This window comes from Podarcis melisellensis (assembly GCF_964234715.1).
Source record: "Podarcis melisellensis genome assembly, chromosome: 6".
NCBI classification, from domain to species: Eukaryota; Metazoa; Chordata; class Lepidosauria; order Squamata; family Lacertidae; genus Podarcis; species Podarcis melisellensis.
The window spans coordinates 2464911-2482186 of record NC_138538.1 but is presented as its reverse complement, the minus strand read 5'-3'; the positions used below and the strand labels follow the sequence as shown (position 1 = coordinate 2482186).

Below are 17276 nucleotides of genomic sequence, written 5' to 3'. Positions count from 1 at the left end.
AACCAAAAAAATTCTGAACAGAATTGGGTACAAAGGGGGCGTGGTCCTCTGAGGGAAACAGCAAATCTTATAGAATCTTAGGGATCCCGAGGGTCAGCTAGTCCAATCCCCTGTAACGCAGGAATTTTTGAGCCGAACGCGGGACTCGAACCCACTACCCTGAAGCTCGTTGCTTTGTGAATGGAGGCGGGGCCGGCTTCCCAGAGGGGGCGGAGCCGTCGCGCGCTTTTCCTCATCGCCGCGCCAATTGGCCGGCCGCCTTGTCTGTCAAGCCGGGAGGCGGGTTAAGAAACGCCGTCTCTCAGCAACGGAGGGCGGGCGCGGAAGCCGACTCCGCCTCTTCCCCTCGAGAAGCCCCTCCCCGCGGCTCTCCTTCCTCTTTCCCCCGCCCTCCCCCGAAGTGACGTCAGCCCGCCGGCGTAGCCGCGTGACGCTATATCCCGGGCGAGGCGGGCGGGGCCGGTTTGAACGGCGAGCGACTGAGGTAACGGGCTCTGAGGGCGCGGCGGCGGAGACCCGTCCGTCCCTCCGTCCGTCCTTCCGTTGGGGGCGGCTGAGGAGAAAGGGAGGGCGGCGGCGGCGGCGGCTGCCTCGGCTGGGCCTGGCGAGGCGAGTCTGAGGCGGGCCGGGCCCCGCCCTCCTGGCTCGGGCCGCCAGCGAAAGGCCGCGTCTGGCGCGGGGTGGGGGTGGGGTGGGCAATCGAACCTTCCGCGTGCTATTTGCATATGCAGATGAGTGCGGTTTTTATGCGAATGGGGCAGCGCTGCTTTTCGGTCTCTGTGCGGGGAAGAGGCGCCGAGCTCCGCCCGCCTGCCGGTGCGTGGCTGGGGGGGGGGGGGAGATCGCCATGATGGTGATGAGGGGGCAGGTGTGGGCCTTGCCCCGTCTAGAGGACCTTTGGGTTCCCCACACTTGAGAGGATAGGTCTGTTGCGGAAATGTCGGGGGGCCCCTGGCAAGGAACGGGGGGCACTTGCCCAGCAAAGCCCCCCCTCTGTACCCCCTCCTTGCAAGGGTCCGACCCCGTCCCGCTCGCCCTCTCCTTCAGCCTCGGCCTAGTCTGCTCCTCCAAGCTTCTCTCTCTGCTCCTGAGAAGAGCACATAGCTACTGATTTTTGGCCCCCGTTCAAGGCTGGTTCCCTCCCACTCATGGGGAACTCGAGTTTCACGGGCGATTCACATGCCTGCGTGGGGGGCTTGGGGGTGTCTGGCCACTTCCCCTGTGAGAAGGGAAAGGGAACTGTAGCACGGGCGCGCCTGCAGAGACTCCCAGAGGTGTTTCTGGGAAACTCCCCCCTCCAGGATACCTTGTCCCAGTCAGTGGCGTAGCGTGGGTTGTCAGCACCCGGGGCAAGGCAAGTAATTTGCACCCCCTAACCCATAGATTTGCGCCCCCTAACCCGTGGATTTGCGCCCCCTAACCCGTGGATTTGCGCCCCCTAACCCTAACCCCCAGGTGTTGCGGCCGGCCCCCCCCCTGCACCCCCACGCTATGCCACTGGTCCCAGTGTGAAACAGCAATGCCACATTTTTTATCTGGAAAGCAGAGCTCGCCCAAGCCTGTGTGGAACACGATGCTTAGTTTGGGGGTGCTCTCCTGTTCATAAAATAGATACGCATTTGTGGTAGGATAGCAAGACTCATGCTTCCATGTACAGTCATACCTCATGTTACGTTTGCTTCCTGTTACGTTCTTTCAGGTTACATCCCGTGGCGACCTGGAAGTACCGGAAAGGGTCTACTTCCGGGTTTCACCACTCGCGCATGCGCAGACGCACATGATGTCACAGGCATGCGCAGAAGTGGCGAATCGCAACCTGCGCATGCACAGATGTGCCGCTGCAGGTTGCGCTCGCTCTTTTCATGTTGCAAATGGGCCTCCGGAACGGATCCCGTTCGCAACCAGAGGTACCATTGTAATCCCTGCCATTGTAGTGAATGCAGCCTCCTTATATGGCCTGCAAAACCAAAGTGACTGGCTAGGCTCTTAGAGTTCATTGCCAGTACAGTGGTACCTCAGGTTACAGACGCTTCAGGTTACAGACGCTTCAGGTTACAGACTCTGCTAACCCAGAAATAGTACCTCGGATTAAGAATTTTGCTTCAGGATGAGAACAGAACTCATTCTCTGGTGGCAGCGGGAGGCCCCATTAGCTAAAGTGGTGCTTCAGGTTAAGAACCGTTTCAGGTTAAGAACGGACCTCTGGAACGAATTAAGTACTTAACCCGAGGTACCACTGTATCTGCCCATGCGATGCCCACACAAGTTAAATTTCATTAGTGTAAAAACACCTTGCCATTTAATTTTGGGTGAAATGTGAACAAACAGTTCATGCCCTCTCTTGAAACAGCTGCTTCAGACTTCATATTGGGCATAAAAATGCACCAGGGGGCTGCATTTTGCCATCTCCTCTTCTTCCTCCAGTGTTCAGAATCTACCACTAAGCTTTCCTGTTACATGTATTTGCCTAAAACGAATCACCTCATCTCCCTTGAAGACCCAGTGCATCCATTCAGCCTTTCCTAATCTCTTTCTGCCTCTTCATTTACTTTATTCATCTCTGAGTTCTTCTTAAATCTCATCTCTACTCTTTTATCTATTTTGTGGAAATAGAATGAGCATTATTGGTAAAAGAGAATGTTTCTGAGCCAGTTGAATGGGTTACAGTACTCTTCCCTGCAGTGGATCATTATGCCTATTGCAGTATATTTCCTGGTACAATAAAGTAAGTTTACTTGCTGTGCCTGAGTGTGAGTACACCATTTGCATCCAGCTATGTATAAATATAGTCTCATCACATTACTCAGACAGTAGATTTCTGATAAATAACCAGACTGTCTCCAGTAAACGTCATAATAAGGAGGTGGCCTATATCCAACAGATGTGACTGTGCTCTTGATGTCTGGAAAAGGCTTCCTTGGAGCATGAGATGTGCAGGTGCTGGTTCACTAGCCTGTGTATAAACGAAATCCCTTCTTGGTTATTTCCCCTTGCAGAAAATGGCCGTTAATGTGTATTCCACTTCGGTGACAAGCGATAACTTGAGTCGACATGACATGCTCGCCTGGATCAATGAGTCCTTACAATTGAACTTGACAAAGATAGAGCAGCTTTGCTCAGGTAAGGAAAGTGCTGAGAGCGGAGGAACTTGCTGCTTGAGGTTTCCAAAGCATTACTATTTTCCTTTGGAAAATCAGTGGCGGGGGCTGGAAGGCTGTTTTGGTGGGTTTCTGCTTTGCTTGCCTTGGCTTAACTGCTTCTCATTTTGAGTTCAGAATAAATTTCCACAGCCAAATGAGTACAAATGTTTTTGTGTCTTTCTGTGTAGGGTGTGGCATGCTTGTTTGAACCATCTGCTTTTAATATGTATGCTCTTCTACAGGTACATTCAACTTCTTATCCCTTGATTGTGGCACAGAAGGGTTTTTGTGCTAGATGCTATAGAGCCCTCCAGGTGTTGCTGAACTGCAACTCTCTTCAAGCCTAGCAAGCGTGGTCATTGGCCGGGAATGATGGGAGATGTAGTTTCAGCAGCATCTGGAAGCCCAAACGTTCCTCATACCTGCCATACAGCCCGTCGTGCCTTGACTTTCAGCGTTGTCTGCACCTTAGTTTCCAAATGCATAAAGTCTTTACTGCAAAAGTGATGCATCATTTCCTGAACAGAAGCAGGAGCCCAAGTCACATTGATCTTATTGGAAGAATAAATTTTCTTTGCTGATCGGAATCTGCGTCCCACAGCAGTGCTGAGGAAGGAAGATTCCAATAAGCAAACAAAGTTTCTTTTTTCGCAGACGAGATCTACGGGGCCATAAGGCACACACCAGGCAGAGTAGAGACCCTGATATCCTGCTTAGCCTGATTTGGTGCTGAGTCTACTCTTTTAAGTGTGTGCCTTAAAGACATGAGGTGTGTGCCTTGAACCTGCATAACTAAAGCGCAAAGCCATGGCCTTGCAGATTGTGCAGGCATAAAGCAGCTTTTACTGCAAAGCAAAGTCCTTTACTCTGCAATGCCAGCTGAGAGGAGGCAAGGGCTTATGCCTTGATATTGCGGGCAGGCAAGAAATGGCCATTTACTTTGCAGTAAAGTGCCGCTTCCTGCCTGCCGGGTCAGCAGGGCAGTGCATTCTCTATATATTACAGGGTGAAAAATTTCTAAACCTTTATCATGTTCTGGAGTTCATACCAGTAAGAGACAAAATATTGATATATCACCCATCTCTAGCAGAGATGTAGCCAGTGGAACAATCTGAACCCATCTGGGCTCCACGCCTGAATTCCAACGTGGGCCACCTCTGTTTAAGGGAATTTCTAAGCTTTGCAGAAGATAAAACTAGGTTCTGTTTTTGCAAATCCTATATTAATCCCTACGGAAGGTTGCCCGGTGTTAGCAATGCTTGCACAAGACTTCTGCACTGTGGATAAACCTCAAAGGAGATGAATCCATAGTGATGGTAGCAGAGCTTCTGTGTTGCAAAGCTGTAATGCTGCTTGTTTGTTTTGTTTTTGTTTTTAATGTTAAACTGAGTTTGTGGACTTGTAATGTACAGTCCAAGTAGGAAAAGCAAAGGGAGAGTGAAGCGTATCTTAATGGAGACACAGTAATTGTTGACGATCTAGGAGGGCTTTCAAGTCACATCTGAATCAGGAACTACACAGTGCAGGCAGTGATGGTCATTGTGAAAAATTGATGGAAAAGAAAGGTATAAAGAATGGGATAAGTGAATACATGGCCGGGCAGATGTACTGAGAGGGTTAATACATAACCTTTATTATTATTATTTATTACCTGCAATGGGGAGCAGTGCTGCCCTCATCCTTGGCTACATGTGTGCTGTTGAAGGGGTACTGATGATGAGCTCAGAGTGAAGAAGAATTGGCGCTAAGATAGAAATTCTGCTTTGACAAAGTGGAAAAATAAAGTGTTGTGTTAATTTTGGAGTAGTCAACTTGATGGCTGCCACAGAACAGAAGTGATTGAGGAAGCAATAGGATCAAGATGTAAGGAAATGGGAACTGAGGAATTCTCATTCTTGAAGGTAATTGAGTAATCACAATAAAATCTTCTAGATTCATCAGGGTGATCGGAAACACCTTTGTTATGCTTGAGGAGAACTAGACTTTGAGAGATGTTGTCCTTAATGGTTATTTGCAGTTTGTTTTAACTACCATTTTCCTGTACTGTCTGAAGCAAACTGGTCAGTCACAGCAATTTCCTCATTGTACCACCTGTGGAGCTTTGTTAACACAACAACAACAAAAATGCAGCAAGTGAAGTGATTTTTCAGATGCCATGAGTAAGCGTAACGTAACAGTCATGCATAACAATCACCTCATGTTGTGATTCCATTGAATTTGTTTTCAGCTCCTGAAGTATTTTGCTTTTGGGGAAGGCTGACATCCTTATGAGAATGTGGAAGAGCAGCTATGCTTTGTCTATCATTTTATCTGTGCACAACTTGGAAAACTCTTTTTCATTCAAGCCGCTTATACATAAATTTTCTTGTGTAGGTAATATTCCATGTGGAATGTGCCCACTCTGTTTAGGTACAGGGAATGTTACAGTCTGGGATGCTAAAGTTCCATGCCGCCTTCCTGCAGAAGATGTCTGCTTTTTCTTTTGTGGTATCTGTTCTCTTAGAATCTGTGTCTGACTTTGATCATGGGCTTGATTTAAGTGTTAAGGTGTTGGGAGAAGTGGAAATGTTGGCGCCTGCATATTCCACAGTAACAGGTTCTCAGCAATGAGGTAGCTGTTCAGTAGCAATATTGCAGGCTTATAGCACCGCCTTTACTTAGCATGTGTTGAATAAGGGCTGTTGCTTGGACATGTCCCAGTTTGTGGGGAGCAGCTAAATGCTAATGATAATAGGGCAGGGGCCAGCAAACTTTTTCAGCAGGGGCTGGTCCACTATCCTTCAGACCTTGTGGGGGGCTGGACTATATTTTGGGGGGGAAATGAACAAATTCCTATGCCCCACAAATAACCCAGAGATGCATTTTAAATAAAAGCACACATTCTACTCATGTAAAAACACACTGATTCCCAGACCGTCTGCAGGCCGGATTGAGAAGGCGACTGAGCCAGATCCGGCCCCTGAGCCTTAGTTTGCCCACCTATGTAATAGGGTATATCTATCCCTGAACGAAGGATGGTTGTCTTATTTTGGCAGTAGCATGGGTTGAGGAAAGGCGCCTCTTGCTAAAGCAAGCAAAGAGACAAAATTATTGTCACAGCTTGGAAGTGTTTGTCCATAATGCAATGCAGTGTGTTGACTAGTGACTTGTCAGTGGTTTGGTTTTGCTAACCAGGAACTGTAAAGGCGGTAGAACTCATGATCTCCCCTGTCTTATTTGTTGAATTGGGTGGGAGATGGGGAAATGGAGTTTCTTGCAAAACTTAAAACTTTGTTAACAAAAGTGACTGCTCTAAGGGTTTGCAATCCCTAAGACAGCTGTAGTGGATGTCTGGTCATACTGCACTCCCACAGACTTGTTGAAATGTGGTTGCAGGAGGGCGATTGCTACTGTTGTGAATATGCTAGCATTTCTATTACTTGTCTTTGTTGCATTCCACTTGCTCAAGTTCAATTTTTCACAAGTGTGCCTGTTTTTATTTATCCTTTCAGGTGCTGCTTATTGTCAGTTTATGGATATGCTGTTCCCTGGTTCTGTAACACTGAAGAAAGTAAAATTCCAGGCAAAGTTGGAACACGAATACATCCAAAACTACAAGGTCCTACAAGCAGGTTTTAAACGAATGGGTGTTGACAAAGTAAGCTCTTTTGTCTTGGAATGCACTTGCTTTGAATCACCTTTATGGAAAAATGCAGTTTTCAGGATGCTGACTTAAAATATTCCTTTTCTTTTACAGTCTTGGTGTTGCTTTTGTCCTAAATTGCTGATCTTTTCTACTTATTCTTGGCAGCTGCCACTCATCAGGCAGTGTTCACTTGCTCAGTTTCTCATTAAAAGTTGATAAATCAGGGGTTCTGTCACCTAACAGTATTGGTCAGCCTAAACTGGGTGCATTTCTTCAGATAATGCTGAATCCCATCTTCATTCAACTAACCATATCTTGTTCTCAGTTGCAGTTCTTGTCTTTTAAAGCTATTTCCCTGATTTGTACAGAAAAGATCTATAAATACTATAGCGATTGTTGAATTAAAACTCTAAGAGCACTGAATTAATGGAAAATTCCAAGAAGCAGCTGAATTACATTTCCCTGGACTACTATGCATGGGCTAATAATTTATAGAAGGGCAGAACATCCAAACTCTCCCTTTTTGCAACTTGTCAGACAAGTGCAAAAACACTTGTCAGCCTACAACAGCAAAACTGCCTCCGCTTGTCTTGAAGGTATCCTTGTCATAGTGTAGATTTAAGCGAAAGATCCCCCTGTGACTTGCCTGGAAGCAGTTGCTTTCCCTCAGTGGGACCCAGCCTTTGAGGCTATTTGCATGAAGCAAACATGCATGCAAGAGAGGGGGGAGGTGGTGGAGGGAAAGGAAGCTCTTTGGCTTCTGCCTGTTTTTTGGTTGTAAAATATGCTTCCCTCCACCAACCCAGCACATACATGGCTTCCAAAACTCTGTGTAAGAACAGATGCATTTTGATGCCCCTCAGGAGGAAATAGGTGGGAGAAAAGAGCACTTTGTAGCAGAGAAATGTCTGGGGGGGGGAAGCACCTTCCTCTAAGCTGCTTTTCCTTAGGAAAAAGAAATCAGCTGTTGAGCTTTCGTTAGGGCATGTGTGATATGCCAAGTAGGCCCCTTTTGTACCGATGAAAATAGCAATGGAAGACTGCTGGCTTCCCCATGAGGGCTGTGGATGGTTTGCACCATCTCAGCCCACCCTGACTCAGCCCACTACCAAAGACTAAATGGTTCAATTTTCTAAAGGTTTCTGGCACTTTTCATTTTGTATCGGTTATGCAGAACATGAAAGACTGTGCGCCAACCAACTCTGAAATGATTTGTGGCCTCAGGAGAAAATTCCAAATCCCCTTTCCTACCTCACTCTGTAAAAATCTGTTTTAACATTGTACTGTGTTTTTCCAGACATACACATAAACTATACCAGTATACAGACATACCTCGGGTTAAATATGCTTCAGCTTGAGCGTTTTCAGGTTACGCTCTGCAGCGGCCCAGAAGTAACGGAGCACGTTACTTCTGGGTTTCGCCACTCGTGCATGCACAGACGCTCAAAATGCCATTGCGCGCATGCACAGAAGCGGCGAAACGTGCATGCGCAGTCACGTGTTATGTTCTACTCAGGATGCGAACGGGGCTCTGGAACGGATCGTGTTTGCATCCAGAGGTACCACTGTACATGTGGAAAAGTAGCTATGGGGAACCTCTGGCCCACAGGCTTAATTAGACCCACCAGGCCATTGGGGGCCAGCCTTGCCCACTTGTCCGCTACGTGATGTCGTATGGTATTGAATTTGGTGCTTTGCCCTGGTGTGCTGCTTTCAGCCGCAGTTGGATTCGCTTGGGGCTAGATAGGGAAGAGGTGCAGAGACCTCTGTGGTGGGGAAAGAATAAGAGGTAGAGGAGAGTACAGGGAGACTGTAGCCGACAGTGGTGGAGAGCAAGGCAGATTGAGTTTAATCATAATTTAAAATTGCATTACAGTAGAACCTCGGGTTGTGAACGTGATCCATGCAGGAGGCATGTTCGCAACCCACAGCGCCATGTCTGCGCACGCACGGGTTGCAATTTGGCGCTTCTGCACATGCGCGAAGCGTGATTGCTGAAACCCGGAAGTAACCTGTTCCGGTACTTCCAGGTTCGGCGCAGTGTGCATCCTGAAAACGCATAACCTGAAGCGTCTGTAACCCGAGGTACCACTGTATTTTAAATTATCACTTTAAAATTACCAATTGCACCTGACTTTAAAGCAGAAAAATGGCAGAATAGCATATTCAAACATGTACAGTGTGTATTGAAGACTGCAGGTAAGAGGTTGACAGGGCCAAAAGAACACCAGGCACAGTTGTTGCATCACAAATTTTAAACTCTGAATGGGAGAGACTATTATAAAAACCGTCTTTCCTTGTTGTAACATTATTTTGATATCATTCCTGTGCTTGCTTCCTCATTGGCGTTCTGCATGCACTCCAGAGTGTGTTGGAATATGACCTCTGTGCAGAAAACCTTGGGCCTACCTATTCTCCCCTGGCTCAAGTTTCTGGAGGAATCTCTTGAACTGGAGCCAGCAAGTTCTGTCCACTCATCTCAGAAACATCTTGAGTGTTTTGTTTTTCTCATTGGACTAAATATACTCCTCTCTTCCCTCAGATAATTCCTGTGGACAAATTAGTGAAAGGAAAATTCCAGGATAATTTTGAATTTGTTCAGTGGTTCAAAAAATTCTTTGATGCAAACTACGATGGGAAAGACTATGACCCTGTGGCAGCTAGGCAAGGCCAGGAGACGGCCCCAGCCCCTGCTCTTGTCGTACCCCTGCTCAACAAACCCAAAAAGAATCTTAGCTCTACTGGCACAGGTAAGGCAAGCTCTTGACAAATCTGTCTGACCAGGCCAGCTTTGGGGTTCAGGGCTCTCATAATCGGATGCCTTCGCGTTGTGTGTTGGGTGAGGGACCTGCGGGATCTCTGGCTGCTTTTGCCCAGAGGCTGCTAGCAAGGAACCGGAGGATTGGGAGGCAGCCTGGAGAGGAAGTCTCTGCTGGAGGCAGAGACTCGCTGTTGTGTGCTCTGTCTCCTCATGCCTCTTGTGCCAGTATGAATACATCGCATGAGCATCCATGTGTCATCCAGGTTCACATCTGGAGTTATGCTTAGCACAGAGAGGTGGTGCAGGGTTGTGCTTGTGTGAAGATGTGTTCACACTCTGGAGCTTGCACAGCCCTTTTAATGTATGCCTGCGAGTCATTGCTGAAATACAGGCTGTTGTTGAAACTTGTCGCTTCCTATATTTCACAAGGGTGTGCCAGTCTCCAGACAGGAAACAAACACCCTCTGCTTGAGACTGCCCTTTAATCCTGCTCTTCCCCAGCAGGAAGGGGATTGCCTTGTGTCTTACCTGTGACCAGGTGCTCCTAATCTGGTGGTATACTGTGTGATTCAGTTCCGCGTATAACAGCTAGAAATGCTTTCCTTTTGTAGATCACAGTTTTGTGGGAACTCAAGAACTGAAGGCAGCAAGAGTAGAGCGCCCAGCTTCCTTACAGAAAGCGGTTGTAAAGCCTGTGTTCGGTACTTAGCACTTCACAGGGAGGTGGCCTTCTTTGAGGCTATAGGGTTAAGGTGCTTTCCTGCACACGGGATGGTACACTTTGGGTGCTGTCTCACTTTAGTTGGCTACTATGTAGAGCACAGGTGTGTGGAATGGGCATTTTGGAACTGCAGCTAATACCCTTCTGTGTTGCAGCTCCAGCGAGGCCCATGGTTGCACAGAGAACAACAGTGGCTAATAAAACTGGACCTGCGATGGTTAAAAAGGCTCCTGGAGGAATTGGGGAAGAAGAGTCGGCTGAACTGATCCAGCAGGTGGGCTTCCAGCAAGTAGGCTGCACTGATCAGCAGAGGCTCATGGCATGGGTGGTCTTGACTTTCAAATGCACTGCAGTGTATAAAGTAACACGATTGTGGGAGAGATACCTTGGAGTTTTCTGTGCTGATCATGTCTTTGTAATGGAGATGTGACATTTGGCCTGATTGAGCTAAGTGGTTGCGCTCGTAGAAGCCAGCACAAGTACTGCTAGTGCAACAGGACTCCCCTCCCCTTTGCCTCCACCCCCATGCGCTCCCCAAATCTTCTTGGGAGGATCAGGAAACCCCCCAGAATAGCACATGGGGGGGGGAGAAGTAAGATTGTTCTACCTGACAAGCAAAAATGCCTTAGTGTGACATTGAATTCCACCCATAAATGTGTAGCGGAAGAGAGTTGTTGGCAGTGGTGATGTTGCGCAAATTGGTCTTGGTAAGTAGAACCACATGATTTGGTGACTGCCCTGGCCACCTTACAGATGTTGCTTTGGGACTGGACCTTGGTGAAGTTGTTTCCACGCCATTCTTACCACAAGAGTTGTGCTGAAAACTGCTGCTTAAAGTGCCCACCCATTACATTGCACACCATTGGTTCATCTAACTTAAGAGGAGTACAGTGTTGCTTAAAACCTCAAAACATACAAAGTTGTCTCTTACAGTTACCCACCCACAAAAATCGCTTGCATTTTATTGGTAGAGCAACATTTCAATGCAATTCTATACACATCTACTTGGTAACAAGCCCTATTGAGTTTAATGAGACTTAAGATTGCAGCCTTAAATGTGCAAGCCCTCCCCTTTGTTCTTTCTTGGCCACAAGCATTTTCTCTGTAAGAAGCACTGTGAATTGTTCTTTGGCAGATCAATGTATTAAAGATGACTGTGGAAGATTTGGAGAAGGAAAGAGACTTCTACTTTGGAAAACTGAGGAACATTGAGCTGATCTGTCAGGAGAATGAAGGAGAGAGTGACCCTGTTCTTCAAAGGATTGTGGAGATTCTTTATGCCACGGATGTAAGTATCTGGTGAATGCTTCCCCCAATTTCTGGCTTAGACATTCCAGATTATGCCTATGCTTGCTCCTACAGCAGCGTTTGGGACACAGTTTAGTTAGGAAGATCCCACCGAGAGAAGTTCAGCTCCTCAACCACTCAGAAGTATTCTTGTACAGCTTTCACTGGTTTCAGTGGGGGTTATTTAACTATTATTTTAAAATAATAATATACCACTTTCCTTTTAAAAACCACAAAGTGGTATACAGCACAGTACAAAAATTACAACACCAACACCTAAACAATAACCATGTAGATACTAAAACCCAAACAAACAGACTGGTGTTAATTGTTAGCAGAGACTTGGGAATAAATGAGTTTTCAGCAGGTGCTAAAATACTATTCATATAAGCGCCCAGCATAATTCAGAAAGGAGGTGGTTCTGTGGAGAGGGCGCAACAACAGAAAAGGTGTCCTCACCCACTTTACAAAAAAGGCAAAGTGGCAAATGCAAAATGCGCAGACTTTGCAGGGAAGCTTATGTAAGACTCTTGTTGTGTAGAACCCAACGCCGGCCACTCATTAAGGATTCACTGTGTTGTCAGTTTGCAGTACAATGGTATACACGTCTGCCCAGGCTAGGCTCTGTTTTAGGGTTGGCCCTGGGGGAAAATAGGACTCTTGTGCCATTAGCAACTGCGTGGCAGGCAGAAATTCAGTAGGGAGTATGCAGTTTTGAGGAAAGACCTACCAGCACAGTACTCTCTCTAATTTTATGTTGCACCAGGGCAACCATTTTGTGACTGGTGCCCACAGTGGACTTAAAAAATCTCAGTGTGCTCACTGGTTTAGAAAGGTTGGCAACCCCTGTTCTAAGGGAAGGCGGCATCCTGCCTTTGCCCCCTGTTCCTTGCTGATTAATGCAGTGGTCTCTGCATCTCTGTTTTCCCTTTCAGGAAGGTTTTGTCATACCAGATGAAGGAGCACCACCAGAGGAGCAAGAGGAGTATTAGTGGTCCACCGACTGTACCAGCAGAGCAGCAATAGCAGAATTCAGAAATCAGCTTTCCCCAATCATGTGCTTAAAATACTCCATTTTATTCTTTTCATAAGTAAAAAGTACCTCTTGAAGTGCACTTTGCGTAAGTTTTAATACTTCCCCCCCCTCCAATGGGTTTAATTTGAGAGCTCTTTTCTCACTTTTATAGCAGAGCAGTATTAACATCTAGTTGGTGTAATTTGGAAGCAAGGGGTTGAATATTTGGAGTTTGCAGAGTTGCTTGGTTGCTGGTAAGGCACTGATTTGTGGAGAGTTTGCTGTACTGTTTTTCTTTTCTTTTTGTGGGCTGTGGGGTGTATGTAGTGGAGCAATTTCAGGATTGACTTTTTCGCAGGAAGGTTGAGCAAATATGAAATGTGTTCTGCAACTAAAGAGATGCCTTAAGGGGGCTTAAAATGTGCTTCCAGATGCCAAATTGAAGTAATGTGATGAGAGATTTTGTGTGTTCTATATTGGGGTTTGAGCATCTGGCTTTCTTGTTTTGGAAGGACTTGCTTGGCGCCTCAAGTCAGTAAGGGCTCCGTAAGGGGTAATTAGAACAGCCCAATATCTATTCAGAGCTGCCCTCCTGATCACTGACTGTCGTAAGGGGGAAAGACTTTACTGTATGTAGCCTGTTGCAAGACTAGAATGCGTAAGATACGGATGTGCTTGAAGGCCTCTCTGTTTTGCTGTACTGTGGCCAATGGCATGTGGTGTCTTCCAAACCAAAAAGGCTATCCCTTTTGAAACTCTTCACCTAATTCGCAGCCTGCGTCCAGTCCCCTCCCTCACCCACCACCTGCTTTTGTGTCTCTGGTCCATGGAGTTTTGTGGGTCCCATTCCTCTCTGCGCCCCCTTCCTCCTCCTCCTCCTCCTCTTCCAAGCCTGCTGACTAAACTGTATTGATTTGGGTAGTTTTGTTTTGCAGTGCTGCACTGAGGCCAGTCTTGATCTCCAGACTGTCTCTCTGTTTGTGTGTCCCCTCCTTGAGTTAGCCTCCCGACGTTTAAGCCTTTGCCGGTGCTCCTGACGGCTGGCAAAGAACACTGATTGGTGTGCATTCAATAGGAAATCCAATATTGCAGAAAATACAGCGCTCAGATGAGTCTCGATTACAGTATTTCATGCTTGACCCTGTCCCTTTTACGTGGAGCAAATCCCGCCCACCTACCCCCCTGTCGATTGCTGCTCTTTGGGGAGGGCCCTCTTGAGATCTTGCCCACAGCCACAGCTAAGACTGAGCCTCTGGGCTTGGTGTGCTCTTGTTCATTTGCTTCCCGTGGTTATGTGTTCTAAATGTGTGTAGAAAGCAAAGCATTTTATGGTAACTGTTGTGTAGTGCATGAATCCCTATGGAAATTCAGAGGAAGACCCAAATTCATCAAATGCCAAAAAAAGCAAGCCATTATTTAAAACATCAGAGGTGCTATTTCTCTTGTGGCCTTCTAGATACTTTGTGCCCTAAACCATATTCCACCCAGACTCCTCTTGACAGGGTTTTTTCTACTTTTAAACAGTTTCTAAATAAAGTTCTGTTATTTCAAGAATGCAACTGTCTGCTGGAGTGTCATGTTCTTGTGGGTCTGGTTCTGTTCTGGGCCCTCAAAGATCCCAGTTCCTTTGCTTGGAAGTTGCCCAGCATCAGATTGCTACTAAGGGCACCACACTGCAACCCTGTGGACACAATTTGTACCAATTTTGAGAAAGAACGTCTTGAGGATGAGCTTCAGCGTGTTCCTCCTGATATCCCTTGCTAGCAATAGGGTTGTTCAACAAAAGTTGCTGTGACTCTGTGTGCTTGCTCTGTGGCGGCTTGCTGCCCACGAAACACCGGGTTACCTTATTACTCATGTAGATAGTTCTGTCTGTGTGTTGCCAGTGTCTTTGACAAGCAGCCTCATGTAGAGGCCGTTGCTTGCTGTGATGTCTTATCACATGTTAAACTTTTTGAGTGCCTGCACAGATGGGCAATGGAGGCTGCTTGTTTCGCGAGACAACTCTTCATTTATAACTGCCCAAGATACCTTCTCTGGTTCTGAAGACTACTATAAGAGTAACAGCTCTTTGCAAATGATACGTAGCAATCCACTGAAGTTAGCTGGGGGTTTTAAAATGACACACCAAATCTTTTTGCTGTTTGGCTTCTTGCACACGTGAAGGAAAATGTATTGTCTGCAAGGTACTGATGCTCTGATAGTAGGAGGCTCCACCTAGTTCATACCTATCTCACAAGGACAACATTATTCTTTTGGCTGCGTTTGTGCCACAGGGTTGTCTTTGCTGAAGGGGGGTGGAGGGAGAGAGGCAGGTGGATCAGTTTACCCTGGTGAACTGTGACAATCTCAGCTGCTGTTCTAGAGATGGTGCCTTTATGGCATCGTACAGTTGATGTTTGCTGTGTCGTCACCAGAATAAGATACCTAGTCTGGCATGTAGCAGCTTCACGTGTAGAACTCCCACTTTCTGGCCAGAGAAGTGCTGAGATTTTAATGAGTTGCGTATAATATGTAAGAAGTCTTCATTGTGTCATCTGGACCAAGAACTGCCACAACCTCTCCTCCCAAAATGATAATAAATCTGCTCTCCTGGTACAGTACCTGATGCAAAGTCCTCTCCTGCTGAAAGGATCCTTTCATTTGGGGAAAAATAAAAATGCAAGCAAGCCTGCCTTAATCTTGGCCTTTTTTGAAGATATGTGGAAGGCAGACTAAATAGAACAACCAAAAACTAAGACATGGACCTGTCTGTACCCCACAGCGTACGTCTGGTCTTGCAAGTGGGCTTGCAGGATATCTTTTCTTAACTCTTGTTGTTCAGTCTTGTCAACCTTCTTACTTGCAATGACAATTCTTACTGTAACTGTTCCAAGACTAAAATAAAACTACAAGCATTTCAATTAAAATATTGTCTTCACAGAATCGTGATTTCTCTGGCTGGGTAAAGATTTGTTTGAAACTTGCAGTGTTCAAAGCAGTTTACAGATCGTCGCCCATAGAACGCTGAAGTAGGTTGTAAATGTTTCCACTCCAGGAATGGAGAGAATTTGGCCATGAGATGCCCACCCTGTTCCCAGTGGCAGAAATCTAACAGCCAGGTCATGGCCCTTCCTAATGCCAGAGACTTGAGAATTGGCTCAAAGGTACTCACTTGATACCATGATACCCAGTGATTAAATGGGATCTCCCTAAACTAACAGGGCATTAGCCAGTTCCCTTTCCCCAGCTTTCAAATGGACACAGTACTATCGAATTGGAACACACTTTCTTGAGAGTAAGCCTCCAAGACCACAGTGGAACATGCGTAGCTTTTTTCCCCTTGCAGCTTGCTATTCTCCTCCTACTTGTTTTGGCTATCTAGGATTGACACACCTCCATTTAAGAGAGTGAAATGAAGGCACTGCATAAAAATGCAGTGCTTTTAGAATTGAAGCCCAGTGCTGGAGAAAAGACCATGCAATAATAGCCTCTGGGAATGTGACACGTCTCCCTTTTTTGGGCTGCAACCCACCCTCTTCCTGTTGTGGCTGTGATAGTATTCAAGCCAAGGCAGCCTTCAGAGGTAAACACAATGTGGTACAGGGATGCCCTCACTTAGAGCGCAGGACATCATGAAGTTGCCCCATGAGCATCTCAATCTGTCCCGCACATCCTGGGGGGAACAGAATGCACTTATAGAATCCTACCTATTTCGAAAGGACAGGACTCTTCCTGCTCAGATCTACACTCAATAGTTGGGCTCCGTGGTCAACATATGGACAAGCAACGTTCAGGTTTAGCTAATATGTGGTTTGCAGTCATCCAGGGCAAAGTTCTTCCAGTTGTGATTTCCTAAATAAAGGCTCTGCAAAAGAAAAAGGGACCTGCAGTTTGGGAAGTAGGTTTTGGTTGTCCCCGTCCACATTGCCTTGCCTAGTGTGGCAAAGCTGTTTAAAGACTGGAAGAATTCATGGGGACACGGAGTCAATGTGGTGCAGCACTTGAGTGTTTGACCAGAACCTGGGAGAACAGGGGTGGTTGGTAGTCAATTAAGTTTTACTCAGGGTAGACCCAAAGAAATTAACGAACCCCACAAAGTTGGGTCTATTAATTTCAATAGGTCTATACTGAGCCGAAATTGAATATCACTAGGAACTGGTATTTGACAGTGGAGGTTAGAGCAAAGCCATTCTGCCTAGTAGCCGCTGATAGCTACTGGAATATTTTTTGCTGTTTTCAGCAAGGCATCTAACACACACACACACCAACGCCCCCAAAACCCACCACAATATGGAACCACAATCTATACTAAAACATCTGAGCGATACTCTGACTGTGGTTCCTCTTCTTTCTGTGTCCCTTTTATAATTTGCAAATGACACTTACATTTTTGTGCCCCAGCTCCAATTTCACCTGCTTTCCTTTGTCATCTTGTTTTCCTGAGTGCTCCAGAAGATCATTTCCAACTGGGTTGCTGCATCTCTGCCCCTCTCCCTATGCACGCCCATATGCCCCAAATATCGCCTCCCATTTCTGTTTACCAGGAGCTACTCCTCTGAAGAAGAGACCTACACCACCTCATATCCTCTGTTGTAAGCATAGTCTTTTGGGGGAAATTCCAGCCTGCCTTTGCCTGTTACCCCCGCACATTCCCTGTCTAACATTCTGTTCATTTACTAGTCCTTGAACTCCCACCTCCCACGCTCATCTCAAACCAATATTTTAAGTGCAAGCTTAGCAGAGAG

At 46.5% G+C, this 17276-nt stretch overlaps 1 protein-coding gene and 1 long non-coding RNA gene across 2 annotated transcripts; one reads left to right on the top strand and one right to left on the bottom strand.

Annotated features, from left to right (window-relative positions):
* The first annotated feature begins 345 nt into the window (after positions 1 to 345).
* MAPRE1 (microtubule associated protein RP/EB family member 1) lies at positions 346 to 15458 on the top strand. The gene is made up of 7 exons (XM_081917298.1): positions 346 to 484; positions 2997 to 3120; positions 6632 to 6777; positions 9308 to 9515; positions 10403 to 10521; positions 11383 to 11535; positions 12470 to 15458. The coding sequence occupies exons 2-7, from the start codon at positions 3000 to 3002 to the stop codon at positions 12524 to 12526; spliced, it is 804 nt and encodes a 267-aa protein (XP_081773424.1). The 5' UTR covers positions 346 to 484; positions 2997 to 2999; the 3' UTR covers positions 12527 to 15458.
* LOC309373236 lies at positions 15255 to 17048 on the bottom strand. The gene is made up of 2 exons (XR_014169886.1): positions 16918 to 17048; positions 15255 to 16383 (listed from the first exon to the last, which is right to left on the bottom strand). It is a non-coding gene; the product is annotated as an uncharacterized lncRNA (long non-coding RNA).
* Between the last annotated feature and the right edge of the window lie 228 nt (positions 17049 to 17276).